General features: G+C 34.8%; 1 protein-coding gene across 2 annotated transcripts; it reads left to right on the forward strand.

Moving 5' to 3' along the window:
• Nucleotides 1–5896: 5896 nt before the first annotated feature.
• LOC148544079 (putative pentatricopeptide repeat-containing protein At1g56570) lies at nucleotides 5897–7995 on the forward strand. Of its 2 annotated transcripts, XM_088499900.1 has the most exons (3): nucleotides 5897–5913; nucleotides 6200–6332; nucleotides 6711–7995. In XM_088499900.1, exons 2-3 carry the CDS (start codon nucleotides 6201–6203, stop codon nucleotides 7779–7781), a joined length of 1203 nt encoding a protein of 400 aa, XP_088356026.1. In that variant the 5' UTR covers nucleotides 5897–5913; nucleotide 6200; the 3' UTR covers nucleotides 7782–7995. The 2 variants fall into 2 exon arrangements, with proteins under 2 accessions (XP_088356026.1, XP_088356027.1); XM_088499901.1 differs by lacking the exon at nucleotides 5897–5913 and having other exon boundaries at nucleotides 6207–6332; nucleotides 6674–7995.
• The last annotated feature ends 9804 nt before the right edge of the window (nucleotides 7996–17799 follow it).

The raw sequence follows: 17799 nt of genomic DNA on the forward strand, positions 1-17799 counted from the left end.
TAGGATTAACTTCAAGGAACCTGTTGATTATAAATTACACAAATGGTTTAATACATTATTATGGGACTTAACCAGTCCCATCATTACCTAGACAGGAAGATATTTCTTTGTTTAATCTAAGCTTTCATAATAACGAAGATTTGACCTTGATTACAATTTTTATTGTTTGAAGATGAATGGTTCCAATGTAAAGGTTTTTGTTAGCCATACATATTTTATCAAAACCTTTATTTTTCAGTTATCCACAACATTAGATTATTAATTTGATTTCCCCTTTAATTCCCACATAAATTTCTGGGATATATATAAACTACAATTAATAAAGTGGGGCTAAAATCTTAAATGAAGTGAAAAAGCTTGGATAAGCTAATAATTTCGGCCCTAATTCAATTAGACAAACAATAAATATAAATCGGGTGAGGAAAAAAATTTGAAAATTGTTTAATTTATTGGTAGGGTCACTAATTTGATGATATATATGACACAGTTTAATTAGATGCTATGCACATTAAGAAGAATGTTTTAATTTTAGAAGCACATATTTAACGCTATCATCCACTTAAAAAGCATAAGATGAAAGGCAATGCAAATACAAGGGAAGATTATTTAAGATCATATACAAATGCCCCAATTTCGAGTTTACAGCGAAGAATGGAAAGTGTAAAATAACCAAATTAAAGGCAACATATATACCTTATATAATATGTGTCCAAAATGAGTTTAAAAATTATTAGATTTTATTAAATAAAAATTAAATAATATTATTTAAACAAATATTGATGAACTTTAATAAATATAGAATATATTAATATATTAAATAAATGAATATTTTTTATCTATAATACTTTTAAAATTAGAAGCGTAAGTTTTTTGTTTTTAAATAAATATATTTTAGTAAATTTTTATAATATTAAAAAAATTAATATTAAAATATTATTTTTAACTACGACCTATAAAATATAAAATAATTAACTGTTATTTTATATTATGTTACATATGATCAGTGGTGGAGCTTAGTTCAGATAAGGGGGGCCATGCCCTCCAAACTTTTTATAAAAAATTTAGTAGTACTTTTTCAAAAGATAAAAAATAGTTCAATTGACTTAAATACTTTACTATGACTTAAAGTATCTAATAAGTTTAATAAACAACACTCTCTCTATCTTTAAGTTCAAATATAAAAAATTAAATATTTTTTATTTATTTAATTTAATATTATTTTATATTTTACTATTTATTTAATTTAATTTAATTTTTTATATGGTAAAAAAATAGGACATTCAATAAGTATTAATATTATTGTATTTGTATAATTTGATAAAAAAAAATTCAATAAATATTATAAATTTTAATATTTGTCTTTCTAACTTCTTCTTTACATATTTTACAGGATATATATTCAATTTTTATATAAAATAATAATGAAAATCAAAGAATTGATACATTTTTTAAGAGGAAGGCTAATATTTAAGAAGGAGAACATATAACTTTTATAATATCAACGCATGTAGATAGTTCTTGTACTTTAATGAATCACGAAGAAAGTGAGATATAACCTTCAAAAGTTTAAAAAGTTACATCTGATGACTTTAATCTTAACTTTTTGGAACGAGATCTTGAAAAACGGCATTAAATTTGGCAATGTCACCCAAACCAGAGAGATGAGATTAGACGAGCTTATCTTAAATGAGGTCCATAACAAAAATATTTTGACAATTATTTTCTATATGCCCTCCCAAAATTTTGTTTTAAGTTTCGCCACTGCATATGATGAAATTATTTCATTAAGAAATTCAAAACAAATTAAATTGTTGCTTTTGTTAAAAATATTATTATATAATATATTTTTATTCAACTATTAGTAAATGTGTATTTTATTTAAAATATTACATATACAATTATACATATAATAAGCAATACATTGTTGTTTTCAGTTTCTTTTTAAATACGGCTAAAAATTTGCTTTTACAAAAGCAAAACATAGGAATAAATGAATAAACAATTGGGTTGGATTGAGCACCAGTGGATAAAATTAATATTATGTCTTAACCTACACGAGTCAAATCATGCATTACATTTTTACCAATTTTTAAAAATAAAAATAAAAAATACCGCTACCAATTTTTACTATAGGTGTCTCTCTTATTAAATACGCGAGAATATAAAGATATATCATTTTCTTAAACAATCAATTGAATATGAAACCGAATAATTAAATATGCTCGTAATCTTAATGGTAAAAGTTTATACGTAGGTGTTTTTAGGTGAAATTTATAATTAAAAATTATTAAATATATAATTTAATTAAATATAAAATATTTTTTGTTGGAGATATATTTATATTTAGGTATTTTTTATCAATTTAAATTTTAAAAGAAATAATATTACGACATAATATCAAAATTTTTGTGTTCGAAAGTTATAAAATTTGATATTTGATGACTCCAAAAACAAATTTAAGTATAAAACAAATAAAAAAATCGATACAAAAATTTAAACAAACACAAAAAAAAAAAAAAAACTTTTGTATATAACAAATTATCTAATAATTTTTAGATATTAACTATACATAAAAACAAGTTCTCCAGAATCTCTAGCTAATATTAAACTTGATTGGTGCGTCAACATACAACTTCACGATTTTGTACATTTTCGATTTTTACATTTTTTTGGGTAAATAGTAAGAAGCAACTATCTTACATAGAACAAAAAGTTTAGCAATATAAATAAATATCTTAATAATCTAACATCAATAATTTATCACTAAATAGCTAAGGTATGTATAAATTAACACTTAACAAACGGGTTAAAGAAGGATTGGCCGACAATGATAGTGTCCAATGTGAACTATTATCATCTCTAAACAAAAGGCATCAATTTAACGGCAATTAACCATCATTCACATCAACTCCGAGCAAATTGTTAAAAAAAAAAAAAAAAAACATATGTAATAATAACCGTTAAATTGAAGAAACCAATAATTATATTAATCACATCAATATAATAGAAAAAAAAAAAGGAAAAATCACATCAATATAATTCTGCATATTCATACATTGGGGTATGAGTGGATTGACGTAAGGTGTGGGATTGCTTTCTAAAAATTGTAGGGCTAATTTTTTTTTTTTTTTTCATATTGTTTGATATTTGGTATAATACGTCATTATGATACAATTGTATGTTTTACTGGTATATTGGAGGAATGAAAAAAAATGTTGCCAGCGATTTATAAAAAAAAAAAGATAAAAGATAAAAAAAAAAGCAGAAAATGGAGAGAGCAATTACTACAAAAAGCGAATTTTTTTTTTTTGAAAAACATAAATGGAGGAAACGAATTAACGTATGGTGGGGCAATTTCATGAATGGTGGAGGCGATTTATAAGAAAAAATAAAAAATATTAAATTTATGGTATCCTTTTTGGTTCTTTAATAATTTTATTTTGAAAAAAAAATTAATGAAAAAAATAAATGATAAAATTCTTTCAAACTAACTCAAAAAGTATAGGAGGAGAAAAAATAAATGCAAATTCGTATTTCCTAATTTGTTAATTATGACCCGCTTACATTTAAATTTTTTATTTTTCCTTATAAATTGCCCCAACATATATGAAATCGTCCCCATCATACGTCAATTTGCTCCCCCTATTTTCTGTGCTTTTTTGTCTTTTTGTTGCTTTCTACAAATCACTAAAAATATATTCTTTATATCTCCAATATACCAATAAAATACATAGTTGTATCATAATGATACATTACACCAAATGTCAACCAATATTTAAAAAAATTATCGAAATTGGGAGTAGTTGGTAAAACAAAAAATATATATATATTTTTTACAACATTTCATTCAAAAAATTATCACACGTCACTTACAGATAATCAAAATGTATTATATTTAAGTCTAAAAAAAAAAATATTCACTATATTTAACTAAAATAAAAAAGTGTGTCCAATATTTGCTGACATAGAATCATAACATATAAAAATAGATATAAATTTAATTTCTTTTGTTTTTAAATCTAAAAAAAAACGTTGTAATATTGTAAAATGTTTTTTTATTTTTTATACACAAATTTGAGTCATTCTCTTATCTGAAAACATTTCAATGAACAAAATACTATTTCTAATGTATCTCTTTAAATATGAATTGTAACTACATCAACTATAAAAAGGAGAAAACAAAATATCACAAAAAGAAAAAAACACACCATAAGAGATTATTGAAGATTAACAAAAGCATAATGGAAACCTAACAAAAAAATACAAGGGATTATTGAAAACTAAAAACCAAAAACAAAGGCAAACCAATAAAATAAGGAAGCACATACAGGGGAAAGGGGGAAGGAGGCAAGAGGAAAGAAGGGACATTGTTTGGTGATATTATGAAGTAATATATGAATTTAGATTGGAAAGAGAGGAAGTGACTCTTCCATGATCGCAAAAAAAACTTCTAATATTGAGCTTATTCTTCAAATTGATTTACAGTTTCTACAACTAATGTATTGTAGCTTAAATTACTTTGATATCAGCTAATTATTAGATGAATTTTTTTTAATCATATCTTGAGCATGTGATTATTGAACTTTTGAGATATAACGATTTGGTCTCTAGGAAACTAAGATTTTCTTCCTTACTCAACCTTTTTTGTTTCAAGGAGCCATTACTACCCTTGAGTTTGAAACAAAACTCGACTAAGAATTGCAACAAGCGATCCTATTTCCAAAGAGAATATCAATATTCCAGAAGCGAGACTAGGGTTATCTATTTCCCACTACAAGAGGACACAGGATATGGCGGCGGTTTTTGCATAATTAGCGGTGGTTTTAAATCGCCGCAAAATCATATACCGGCGGCTAATGACCCGCCTTGTTATATGGGCGTCAGGAGTTTATTTGGCGGCGGTTTCCAGCAACTGCTAGTATAATCACCGCTAAATCAGTATTTTGTAGCATCCAATTAATACACTGTCGCAATATGTAAGTGTCACGATTTCGCACATGTTTACTGGCGGTTACAAACTGCCACTATTTAAAATGGTTTTTTGAAATTTACGGCTGTTTTGCGACGGTTTTAAAACCGCCGCAATATGCAACTGTGGGTTTGGAGCATGTTTACTAGCGGTTACAAACCGCCACTGTAAAATCCGATATTAATAAATAATTAAATCATAAATTAATATTTATTCAAGAAAATTAGAAAATTAGATTTTATAGTTTAATGTGATAGAATTAATTAAAACAAGAATTTGACATTAATTTTAAAGAATTTGACCCAAGATTGGGCCCAAAGCCCAACCCAAGACTCATTAAAATAAAACACTCAGCATCTTCTTCCTCCCTTCTTATGATATTCACGCTACACCAAGAAGGGGAGGAGGAAGGAGGTTTCCAAAAAACCTAGCTTGATTTTAAATCAAGATAACTATTGATCCGGAGTTTCGATTGCCGTACTGTTTGCGGCCACGCGACCAGCGCATCGAGCTCTACAAAGCCAGTACTTTATTAGGTAATAAATTCACATTTTTTTCCTCAATTTTCTCCTTCCTATTTTCGAATTTGATGAGCAATTATGTTGAAAATTGTTTAATTTTGGTATTTAGGTTTGAATTAGCTTGCGGATTTTGTTGGGTTTGGCTCACTTGAGCTGTGGGCAAGGTAAGAACCCTAACCCTCTTGTGGATTTGTTGAGATTTTGAGTTTGGAAACTAATTATAGTGATATATGTGGATTATATTGAATATTGTTGGTGTAATATCAAATTGGAGGACGAATTTGTGAAATTGGAACTTAATTGCGAAAATGAAAGCTTGAGATCAATTTTGGAAGCTAGGTCCGTTGGTGAGGGGCTGAAGTTGATAGCTTGGGGTGCGGGGAACACTTGAGGTGTTCCGGGTTTATCGGGGAATCGACCAAGGTATGGTTTCGGTTTCTCATATCTAAAATATAATGTATTGTGAAAATTTAGGCTGGTAACTCTAAGATAGGAATTGAATTGTTGATGTTGTTGATTGGTTGAGATGGATTGTATTGTATGTGGTTAATGGTTTTGGAGGTTGTGATTGATGCTCTTGTTGATGATGTATGTAATTTGTATATGATATTGATTGGTATGCATAATGGTTAATGGTTGATGTAATTTGTATATGATATTGATTGGTATGCATAACGCTAATGGATGTGTATGCCACTTGCTGTAGTAGCATGGACAGTGCAAGAATGGTTTTTGAGAGTATCCTTAACAAGAATGCTGTCTCATGGACAACTTTGATAACTGGATATACTCATAGAGGAGATGCCTATGGTGGCCTTCGAGCTTTTCGCCAAATGCTTCTGGTAGGTTCCCACTTTTCTTCAACTTTTCTGGTTCCAAATCCATGTTTGTTTTACTCAAAACGATGGGTCTCATAGCAGCAAAGAAAAACAATAGAGAACACATTTTTTTCTTTTCAACAAAATGTTAAATTGTGTATTTCTACCACTTTGTTCCATCCTACAAACTCATGTATTCTGTTAAGATTAAGGCTCCTCTAAGGTGATAAACTAAGGAGGTAACCACAACATTAACCATTTATTGATTAAGGGTAGGTAACCTCTAATTTTCTCATTTGCGAGATAAACTCACCTTAGAGGAACATCAAGGAAAACATTAAAATTCTTGGTAGAGACTAGCTCAGTATAATGGGGTTTTCATATTTCCTTGGTGATAAACAGGAGGAAGGAGAGCTGTGCCCCTTCAGCTTTTCAATTGCTGTTAGAGCTTGTGCATCTACTGGCTTGGTTAATTTGGGCAAGCAGGTACATGCTGCAGTGATTAATCATGGATTTGAGTCCAATCTTCCTGTCATGAATTCTATACTGGACATGTATTTCAAGTCTTGCTCAGCATGTGAGGCAAAGCAATTATTCTTTGAAATTAGTCAGAAAGATACTATCACATGGAATACCTTGATAGCTGGTTTTGAGACATTGGATCCTAAACAATCATTCTGCATCTTTTCTCAAATGGTATCTGAAGGTTTTAGTCCAGATTGCTTCACATTCACCAGTGTGGTAGGTGCATGTGGTAAGTTAGCGTTTCTGTATTGTGGGCAGCAGCTTCATGGGGGAATTTTTCGTAGAGGCTTAAATAACAACTTGGTATTATCCAATGCCCTTATTGACATGTATGGAAAGTGTGGAAACATAACAGATTCACATAAAATATTTAGCCAAATGCCATGCAAAAATGTGGTCTCCTGGACTTCCATGATGATTGGATACGGGGCTCATGGGCATGGAAAAGAAGCCACTAAATTATTCAATGAGATGGTCAGATCAGGTATCAAACCTAATACGATAGTATTCATGGCAGTTCTGAGTGCTTGTAGCCATGCCGGACTAGTGGATGAAGGCCTGAGATATTTTAGACTAATGACAAGATTTTATAATGTTGCACCCAATCAAGAGATATATGGATGTGTAGTCGATCTGCTTGGGCGTGCTGGTAGAGTAAAGGAAGCTTATCAACTAATAGAGAATATGCCTTTTAAGCCGGATGAATCTATATGGGTTGTCCTTCTTGGGGCTTGTAAAGCTCATAAACAACGAAGTATAGGCAAACTGGCAGCTTCAAGGGTGTTGGAAATGAAGCCAAATGAGGCAGGAACTTATGCGCTTTTATCAAATTTTTTTGCTGCTGAAGGTAACTGGACTGGTGTTGCCTACTTAAGGAAGCTTATGAGAGGTATTAAAAATAAGAAAGAGGCAGGGATGAGCTGGATTGAATTGAAAAACCAGGTTTAGAGTTTTGTTGTTGGAGGTGAATGTTTCTTCAAATGAGCATATTGTTGAAGTTTTGGAAGTATTGATTATGCATATAAAAGATTTTGGATATACACTTGACTTAGATTGCTTTGTACATGACCAAGAAAATAAGGTTTGAACACAAGCCATATGGTTAATATGTCATTGCCGAATGCTCAGCTGTTCATAGCAGCTCATTTGGTTCAATTCTTGCTATCTCATTCAAACTTACTGACAATACGTATAAATTGGAGAGGAATTTCTGAAGTTCCAAACAATTTTTATTCATGCAGAGATACGAAAAACATACATAGGTTCATGCTTTTTAATAGACGGTAAGAATGGTAACAAAACAATAATTCTTTAACCATTAAGAGGGTTAATAAACGGTGAAGTGAACATTGTAGAGTTTTATACATTTTTTACTCTATTGTTCTTTCTTTGACTTTAAAGTTTAAATTGTGTTGTTATCACCATCTGCCATCAACTTGAGATAATACTTATCTTATTTTGATTAGTGAAAACTCTTTACGAAAAATTGAATTTATCTCTAATATATACTCTTATTCAAAATGCAGGACAATATCACAAACAAATTTAACTTAGATATTTGGGCCTTTATGTACACATTTTGGTATACACACACAAGGTCACGATTGTTTACTCTTTTTTCTTTGTTTGGGAGGCGAGTCTATATAAGTGTAGTATATGGATTGAGCCATGTTCTGCTTATCCATTTAGGCAATACATTTTTCAACTACAGTCTTTAGTTTAGAAATTTTTCATTCTTGCCAAAATTAGAGTTTTGATAAGATGGATAATTTATGGGTCTCTCATCAAGTTGCGTCAAAGTTTAAATCTTAAGACTAGAATATATTTCTAAGAGTAAAAAACAAATAGGTTCCTGACTTTTTTAAACGCGATTGAAAAATACATTTAAATTCTTCACCTTATAAAACGTATGACAATTATACTCCTCCATCGAATTGGGGCTAAAAACGGCAATAGAGAATGCTAACCTGGAAGGGTAGAGACTGAGCTGTCCGTTTTAGTTGATGATGTGATGGAAAATAAATTGTTAATGGATAAATTGGTCCTTATGCTTCAAACGACGCCGTCACCAAACAATGGCAGCGTAAATGAAAGCTTGGAGGAGAAGAAAAGGCATGTGAGTGATTAAGCCGGCGATGATGTAGGAAGAGGCTCTGTAGGCATTGCGAAAGGTTTCTTTGATGAAGATGAAGCGTTCTTGGATGAAGGCGGGGACGACGTCGTTTAAGGAGAAGAAGAAGAGGCAGACGGTGAAGATGAAGAAGCTGAGGCGGTTGGTGATTCCCTGGAGATTTTGTTTAGGGTTGTGAAACATTGTGGCCATCATGAAGCCCATGATGGTGAGTACCATGAGGCGCGACAGGAACAGCACTGGAGTTCTTCGGATGTTGATGAAGTTGCGCCGCATCAGGATCCAGGTTTCCGAGAGGAAGGAGTTGGCGAATTTTGGAGCCAACTGCTCCGGCATGGCGGCGCCAGTTGTTGGGGTGAGGTAGTCATTTTCATTCACAGTGTAGTTGCTGCTGTGAGGGGTTGGTGTCGCTGCCAGGATCTCGCTTGAGTATGTGTTCCTTTCACCATGTCCTCAGAGAGCTTTGTTTTCTGCTGTTGATATTCTTCTCTTGTTCACCTTCTCTGTGTTTGCCATAATAATTAATAAAGCTTTACCAAAGGTTCTTTTCAAATGGCAACAACAACAATAGCAGCATCACTTCCAACGGCCATAATAACCACCATAACAATGAGCTCAACAAGCCCCTTATCAGAAACAATAGGAGTTTCACCAAAATAACATTCTTATGGTTCAAACTAACTCTCATTGCAACATCTGTTTTGGCTGCACTTTTCATTGTTGCTTCCATCTTGGTGTTCAGCAATTCTATAATTCAGGCTCCATGGTAGGTACTTGATGGAGTGTTTTGGTTGGTTCAGGCAATAACACAAATTATGCTTGCAATCTTGATCATCCATGAGAAGAGATTTGAAGCTGTTAATCATCCTGTGTCACTTAGAATCTATTGGATTGCAAGTTTCATTGTTGTTTCTTTCTTTACAGCTTCCGGAGTTATACGTTTCTCCACTTTAGATGTTGACACTTTTATGGTGGATGACATAGTTTTGCAAGTTTCATTATTGTTTCTTTGTTTATAGCTTCTAGGGTTATACGTTTCTCCACTTTAGGTGTTGACACTTTCATGGTGGATGACATAATTTCTTTCATTTCCCTCCCTATATAAATTTTTCTTCTTTGTGTTGGGATCAAAGGGTCAACGGGGATTAAGTCCATTGAAGATTCACAAGTTCCTATTAATGATGAAATCAAAGTATCTAAGACGATATCGAATGTCACTGGTTTCGCTTCAGCTTCTATTGTATCCAAGGCCTTTTGGATTTGGATAAAACCTTTATTGAATAAAGGGTATAAGTCACCACTTAAGATTGATGAAATTCCATGGCTTCGCTACATTTGGAAGAGATAGGATTCACTGTCAAAACGGCAGTGTTTCACGTGAGGGACCTATATGCCTGATTATTTTTTACCAACCATCCATATCATCACCGTAACAGACATATCAATAATTTCCATTACGTGTTTTAACTTCAACTCTACGGAGGGACATAATTGTCACGCGTTCTAAAAGGCGAGGGATTTAAATGTATTTTTCAACTCTAAAGGACTTAAATGTTTACGGCTGAAAAGGTCAGGAATCTATTTGTCTTTTACTCTATTTCTAATATATCATATATGTATGTATATGTTCCGAGGGTTACCTGAAATTGTAATTTGGGTCTGAACGTGAGATCCAGACTCCTTCTGAGGCAGCGACAAACTTGTTTTGGTGTTGAGGTGCCGTCGTCCAAGTTCCTTGTGAGGAGGTGGGGGGTGGTACCTGCAAGAGACTCCGATACTTAAGTTAGTAAGGGATTTAAGCAGGTTTTTAGTAGATTAGAACGTAATATACTTGAGGGGTGTCAATGTATTTATAGTAGAATGAATGACCACTTTTTTAGAGTAGTTCTACTTTTATTGGCAGAGGACCATTCTCTTTATCTTGGGAGTTGTTGGGATCTATTTTTGAGTAAAGATAGGGATATTAGAAGAGATTGGGGGAGGCAATTACTTATTTAGATAAGTAGAACTGGCCCTTTTTGTTGTGTCCGAATTCTTAGGAGGTCAGATATAAAGAGGCATTTGGTGGGCCTTTTGTGTTTCTGGTCAGAGTATGAATAGTATATATGTGTCTGTGTGAGTGTAGTAGTGAGTGATGTATATAGTGTAAGACCCAAAAAAAAAAAAAAAAAAACTTCTCTTATACTATGGTAGTATGGTAGACTACTAATACCTTAGGTGATTCACCTAATAAATGAAATAAATAAATAAATAATTAATTACAATAATAAAATTTTTTTAAGTGTTACAAAATTATAATGTTTAAAAATCGTACCATTACAATGTTAAAGAATACAAGATGCATCATGTAGAGTTGTAATCCTCTCAATTTAATTACAAAAGAACACGGCATATATCATGTAGTGCTTAGTTTAGCAACAAATACAAAAAGTATTATACCCTAGATGTAGTGCATGTTTCATTAAAAAAAAGTTATTAATTAAATACTAGTGCATGTTAAAAATAAATAAATAAAAAGTTAGGGGTAGAGTCAGATGTATTATTGTTTTTCTTTTTTTTTTTCATCAATTTTTGAATAATTTTAATTTTAATTGATGCACTATAATATTGCATTATAGGACTGAGAAATAAAATAATTAAAAAAATTAAACTATGTATTATAATTAAGTAACTTTTTGCTATAAATATCATCTCCTTCGTTCATGTGCAGAAAAGTACTAAAAAAACATAAAGCATCAGATAATACAATTATGAAAAAGAAAATAATAGTATTTAAACTCTACACTTATCTCTATGCCTAACTCAAATTTTTTTGAGTTTATATTTAATTTGGTCCTTGAACTTACATGTGAGATTCAATTTAGTCTTTAAAGTTTCAATTGCCTCTATTTAGTCCCCAAAATTTATAAACGTATCTCATATTAGTCTCTGAGACAATTTTAAGTATAAAAATGTTAATAGAGCACTGTTATAGACTAGTTAAAACTTGTAAAATGATGCAGTTTTGGTTTTGACATTTAAATAGTTCAAAAAGGGCATCGTATCACTTATTTTGTTAGGTAAAATTTTAATAAACACTATTTACGATGTTGTTTTTGGGTTATTTGAGTGTCAAAACTAAAAGGACATCATTTTACAAAGTATAGTGTGGCATCCGGCTGTTCACGATAGTGTTCCGTTAATGTTTGTACCTTGAAAATTGTTTCAAGGACTAACATGAGTTATGTTCACAAAGTTTGGAGACTAAATAAAAACAATTGAAACTTTAAGGACTAAATTAAAGCTTGCATGCAAATTCAGGGACCACATTGAGTATTATCTCAATTTTTTTTAATACTAGTATTCAATTAATAATTTTTTAACTGGAACACTACACCTTGCATTCGATGCTCGTGAAGAACTCGACACTAAATTAATTTTCATTATATAAAATTATGTGAACAACGCTAGCTGCACGATGTGTATCGCATTTTATCTAACTTAAATTTAAATTTATCATATTTTTAACCTAATATTAAATGTCTATATGATTTTTTTTTTTAATTGAGGAAAATTTTCGTAACTTTAACATCTCTTAGGTTTAATGTTTAAATCTTCTTTTCTCTTTTCCTGTCCTATATAATTTCTCTTAACTACCTTAGCTTACCTTTTTCGACACTAGGATCTTGATTTTGCTTGTAAGTACATGTTGATGGAAAGCTAAACATCCAACTTGTTAGAAACAAGAGATTGAGAGAATAATATGAAAAGTGTATTATTCAGTTGTGTATTGAGATATAATATAGAGCAATGCTAGGGGGTCAGCAACATTTGTGATTGGTAGCCATCAACTAGCCATCAATGATGATTTGATGGTGTGAGATTGGTGTGAGATATCATCCAATGACTCACATTTCTCTGCTGGTTACATGCTGGCCAAAATACAATAAAATTGCTGGTCCCCTAGACTTTTCCATATACAAGGGGTATTTATAGGTGCTAAATGAATCAAAGTAATAAAGACATAGAATTCTACAGTTAATGTACAGATATGCTATATAAATATAGACGATACTAATTGATCTAGATTGATTATATTGATTCTCTAACATCCCCCCTCAAACTCAAGTGGAAGCTAAGGATACCAACTTGAGTTTGGATAACAAAGTCCGAAAGCGAGTCGGGTGATGAGCTTTCGTGAAGATATCAGCAGTCTGATCCAGTGTCCCAACGGCAATGAGACGAACAGCATCAATAAGGATACATTGTCGAACAAAGTGACAATCAATCTCAATGTGTTTGGTGCGTTCATGAAACACATCATTATGGGCAATCTGAATAGCACTGCGGTTATCACAAAAAACATCAGCAGGAGACGACTGAGGAGCACCCAGATCTTCGAGAAGCCAACGAACCGAGATAACCTCAGCAGTGGTGTCAGCGAGGGCACGGTACTCAGCTTCTGTGCTTGAGCGAGCAGTGAATGTTTGTTTCTTAGCACGCCAAGAGATGAGAGCGTCGCCAAGAAACAAACAGTAACCAGTAGTAGAACGACGATCAGTGGGATCACCAGCCCAATCAGCATCAGAGTATGCCTGAAGGGTCAAAGAGGATGGGCAGAAAAATAAAGGCCATGAAATAGAGTGCCTTTGACATACCGAAGAATGCGAAGAACTGCCGCATAGTGAGTAGTACGAGGAGCTGACAAGAACTGGCTGAGGACATGAACCGGATAGGCAATGTCTGGTCGGGTGACAGTCAAGTAGACGAGACCTCCAACTAACTGGCGATAAAGTGTCGGAGTATCCAAAACAGTGCCATCCATAGGGGTAAATCGAACATTAGGCTCAAGAGGAATAGACTCAGTGCGACTATCTGTAATCCTAGCGCGAGCAAGAAGATCTGAAGCATACTTAGCCTGAGAGAGATAGATGCCATCATCGGTGGAGATGACCTCGAGACCAAGAAAATAGCTGAGAGAACCAAGATCTTTCATCTCAAAGGTACGGTGAAGTGAGGCCTTGAGATCAGAGATACCATCAACATCATCCCCAGTAATTATCATGTCATCAACATACAGAAGTAGAAGAACAACTCGACGTTCGCTTTTACGAATGAAGAGCGCATTCTCATGAGGGCTAGAAGTAAAACCAAGACTGCATATGGTAGTGCTGAACTTGTCAAACCATTCACGAGGAGCTTGCTTAAGTCCATAAAGTGCCTTGCGAAGGAGACAAACCTTATTAGAAGGACAAGGATATCCCGGAGGTGGTTTCATATAGACTGTCTTTTTCAAATCCCCATTAAGAAATGCATTCTTCACATCCATCTGACTGAGAGACTATTTTTTAACCGCGGCGATGGCAAGAAGAGCTCTAACAGACGTAAGACGAGCGACAGGGGCAAAAGTCTCTTCATAATCAATACCATACTCTTGCGTACAACCTTGAGCAACCAAGCGGGCCTTATAACGGTCAATAGAGCCATCAAAGCGAGTCTTGATCTTGTAGACCCATCTACTGCCCACAACTTCCTGATCAGAAGGAGGATCAACCAGATCCCAGGTTGTGCCGTTTCAAGTGCCTGTAATTCTTCTTGCATTGCTTGTTGCCAATTTGGGTTTGAGGAGGCTTCTCTGAATGTCTTAGGTTCATGTTGATGAAGAATAGTAGAAAAGCAATGGTAATCAAGAAGATGAGGAGGTGGATTCCTTACCCTGGAAGAACGAGCGGGAGGAGGAGGCATGACGGTAGGAGCAGGATCATCGTCCGGTCTGGAATCATCAGGAGATGGAGAAGGCGGAGAAACAGGAGGCTGTGGAGGGTCACTCGAGATAGAACCTGTAGAATCATCACTAGGGAAAAGATCAACATTGGGGTTAGTGAACAAAGGTGACTGAGTAGTAGGAATCGACTCAAAGGATGAGAACCGAGAAAACATGTGGTGCTCCCAGAAGACAACATGACGAGATATACGAATACGTTTAGAGAGAGGATCCCAACAACGATAACCCTTGTGTTCAGTGCCATAACCAAGAAAACAACACATACGAGCCCGAGGTTCAAGTTTACTATGTTCATGAGGCTGAAGAAGAACAAAACATACACAACCAAAAACTCGAAGAGAACTATAATCTGGGGGGATATGATAAAGACGCTCAAAGGGAGTAACATTACCAAGAACAGAAGAAGGGAGTCTATTAATAACATGAACAGCAGTAAGAACAGCTTCACCCCAAGTACGCTCAGGACACGAAGAAGAAAGGAGCATTGCACGAACAGAGTCAAGAATGTGACGGTGTTTGCGTTCAGCTCTACCATTTTGTTGAGATGTACCAGGACAAGAAAACTCAGACAGAGTATCCTGTTCTGCAAGAAAGGCTAAGAGTTTGGAATCACGGTATTTCATAGCATTATCACGTCGGAAAACCTTAATGACCTTGGAAAACTGAGTTTTAATCATAGTAGCAAAGTTGATATAGATCTGAGGTAACTCATGGCGATTAGTCATCAAATAAACCCAAGTAAAACGGGAATAATCATCAATGAAAACGACAAAGTATCGAGCTCCGCCCATAGAGGCAGTGGGAGCAGGGCCCCAAACATCAGAGTGAATGATATCAAGAGGAGAGCAAGCAAGAGATGAATTATTGTGAAAAGATAAAGCAGGTTGTTTGGCAGTTTGGCAAGAAATGCAATCAAAAGATTCATTTGGAACCTGACCTAAAACACCTTGAGACACAAGAGGACGCAGTTTTCCTAAGGAGGTGTGGGCAAGACGTTGATGCCATAAGTGAAGGGTAGAGGGAGAAGAAGCAGCACAGAGATTTGGTACAGGAGGAATATGAAGACTTTCGAGTTCAAACAACCTTCCGACCTTACGTCCAGTCCCGATGATTTGTCCCGTCCGAGGATCCTGTACACGACAACCAGAAATAGAAAAGGTGACGTCAAAACCCAAATCAACAAGTTGACCAACAGAAATAAGATTGAAGTGTAATTTGGGAATGTAGTAAGTATCTGGAAGATTAAGAGATGACTGGGATATAGAACCCTTGTGTGTTGCGTGCAAGAGGGATCCATTTACAGTATTGACAGAAGGTCCATTTGTAGTTGTAGACATTGACGAGAAAATATTACGCAACGAAGACATGTGATTAAAGCAACCCGAGTCAAAGTACCATTTAGAATCACCTGGAGGGGTTGATAAAGTAGCAGGAGTATTACCAGAAACAGAGAGAAGACGCCGTAGAAGAGATGCAATATCAGATAGAGAGACAGGAGACGGGTTGAAAGGTGCAGAGGGGGTAGGTGCAGTAGTAGCAGCAACGGTAGAAGCAGGCGCAGGACGTGGTGGACGAGTAGGACAGGTAGTAATCAAATGTCCCGAGAGCTTGCAATAACGGCAGAGCAACTGTGAACAATGGTAGCTAATATGCCCTTTCTGGTGGCATGTCCGACATTCAACAGAGGGGCAGACGGAGAAAAAGTGTCCAAAACGGTTGCAGTTTCGACAGAATGTATCCTTTCTGTCTGTGGCAACAAAAACATCCGACTTTTCCATAACAGTAGTCACACAAATCAAAGAGAGGAGAGAAAACTGCAATTTCGAAGCAGAATATGAGAAAACGGAGCGCGGAATCAGAAAGAGCTCACCAAAAAACCTTAGGGAGGGTCCCGCTTGTCAGCCACGTCAGCGCCACGTCAGCAGTGACGTCAGCGCCACGTCAGGGCAACGAAGACACGTGGCAGCCCGTGAGAGGACGAGGAGGACGAGCTGGCGTCGAGGTGGCGGTCGGGTCAACGCGCGGGCCGGGTCGGGTCAGGATCGGGCGCGCGGGTCGCAGGGAAGGCTGGTGGCGTGACACGTGGCGGCTTCAGGATCGTGGGATCAACAGCAAGATCCAACGGCTACTGAAGCATCTCGGGGGAGGATCAATGGAGGTGGATAGCGAGCTTCCAGCGGCGCGCGGCGGCGCGTCTGGGGGCGTCTGGCGGCGATCTCGACGGCGTTGGAAAGCTGACGACGAGAGGATCACAACGGTGCCGGAAGTGACGAACCAAAGCGTCGGAAACAGGTCGAAAAAGGTGAGCAAAGAGGCACGGGTGGAAGCTGGAAGGAAGAGCAACCTGGTCGTGACAGCGTCTTTCGGCGGCGCGTGGAGGCGCGTCTGGCGGCGGATGGCGGCGATTCCGGTTGCGTTGGAATCACGGAGACAAGACGAACAAGATGGTTATGGGGGTGACGAACCAAAGCGTCGAAAAGAGAACGAAAAAGGAGGCCAAAGAACACTGCCAGAAAGGAAAAACAATGGGGCTATGAACTAATATTCATTGAAAAAAAAAGACCTAAGCTCTTGATACCATGTTAGAAATAAGAGACTGAGAGAATAATATGAAAAGTGTATTATTCAGTTGTGTATTGAGGTACAATATACAAGGAGTATTTATAGATGCTAAATGAATCAAAATAATAAAGACATAGAATCCTACAATTAATGTACAGATATACTATATAAATATAGACGATGCTAATTGATCTAAATTGATTATATTGATTCTCTGACACAACTAATTTCAAGAGAGTTGTTTAAGACCAAGTCCCGTTTCATCATTATGATAAAGCCTCTTGTGGTGACATCATCCACAAGCATAAATGATCAACTTATTATGGCTTTTCCAGCTAATTATATTATTATCAATGGATTGACATTGTATTTTGAATATAGTTACGCGAATTTATCAATAAAATAACGTACCATTAATTCGCATGTATTAATTTACAATTTATTTATATACTGAAATATCATATATAAATATATTTTTTACATAAAATATTTTAAATATGATTATGATA

Source organism: Arachis ipaensis, chromosome B9, assembly GCF_059453495.1.
Source record: "Arachis ipaensis isolate K30076 ecotype BB chromosome B9, ASM5945349v1, whole genome shotgun sequence".
Lineage (NCBI taxonomy): Eukaryota > Viridiplantae > Streptophyta > Magnoliopsida > Fabales > Fabaceae > Arachis > Arachis ipaensis.